This window comes from Anser anser (genome assembly GCF_964211835.1).
Source record: "Anser anser genome assembly, chromosome: 1".
NCBI classification, from domain to species: Eukaryota; Metazoa; Chordata; class Aves; order Anseriformes; family Anatidae; genus Anser; species Anser anser.
The window spans coordinates 15,474,419-15,475,424 of NC_139720.1; the positions used below are offsets into that span (position 1 = coordinate 15,474,419).

A 1,006-nucleotide genomic window follows, 5' to 3' on the forward strand; every position below is an offset into this window, starting at 1 on the left:
TCAATGTAGTATAGTGTGCTTAATGCAAAATCCTATCAATTACCAGGCTTTTATCACATTGTTTAGAATTAAACTCTTCACATCTGCACATACTTTCTCACAAAGTTTCAGGGTCAGATCCTGCAAAATTTTTATTCTTGTAAATAACTGTATTGCACAAAGTTATTTTTGTCAATTTCTTTGGATGTTGATAGATGTGTAAGGCTTTCTTTTGCAAGTAAGGTGTTGTTTTTTTCATGTTTAATCCCCATTAGACAATGATACACCGAAGGAAATCAGTCTCAAAGCACTTTCTAAAATTCACTTTTCAAAGGAAGTAAACAAGAACATGTATTTTACCTGAGTCTCCACACCTTGCTCAAGCAACCGTTTAGCCTGATTTTCCACCTCAAGCCGAGCTCTTCCAATAAAAAGCAGGTCATTTTCAATTACTTCTATTCCAGAGAGATCTATCCCTTGAGAAAGGTAATCTATAAAAGCAACAAAATATTGATAAGCATGACCTATGATAATGGAACATTTTAAACAAACATTTAGAAGTTACAGTTAGCTCCAAGGAACATTTTGACAACAGAGTATGCCAAAGCAATGAATTATTCAGAAAAACTGAAAACAAAGAGACTAACTAAAATCAAAAGACTAAAAGACTCCAGAAAACATGGATATTACATACATTAAATTTACCTCTCTAGACCTAGACACTTCAAAAGAGGTGTGAGTTCAAGGAATTCCAGAATCTCAGTGCATAAAGGGGTAAGAAGTCACAGCCTCGTCCCAGAGGATTAACTCTGTAAATGAACTTCTCTAACCAGGTGTTTGAATAAGCATAGTTTGCTCCTGAAATCCTCTATGTATTATAAGTTTATGTATTTAAATTATGCTCCATGTATACAAATTACAATTACAAACATTAGGGATCAAATACAAAAAGAAAAACAGCAAGAGAAGAAAACATTTTCAATAGCAAAACCATATTTGTTTTCATAATAGAAACCACCCCACCATC

The 1,006-nt window shown here is 33.4% G+C and overlaps 1 protein-coding gene across 1 annotated transcript in view; it reads right to left on the reverse strand.

Moving 5' to 3' along the window:
• The window catches only part of COG5 (component of oligomeric golgi complex 5), a 186,695-nt gene that overhangs the window by 107,242 nt on the left and 78,447 nt on the right, over nucleotides 1–1,006 (reverse strand). Inside the window, exon 7 of the mRNA XM_083851215.1 lies at nucleotides 340–470. Within this exon, the coding sequence (XP_083707341.1) occupies nucleotides 340–470 (131 nt within the window). The remainder of the gene's footprint in view (nucleotides 1–339; nucleotides 471–1,006) is intronic.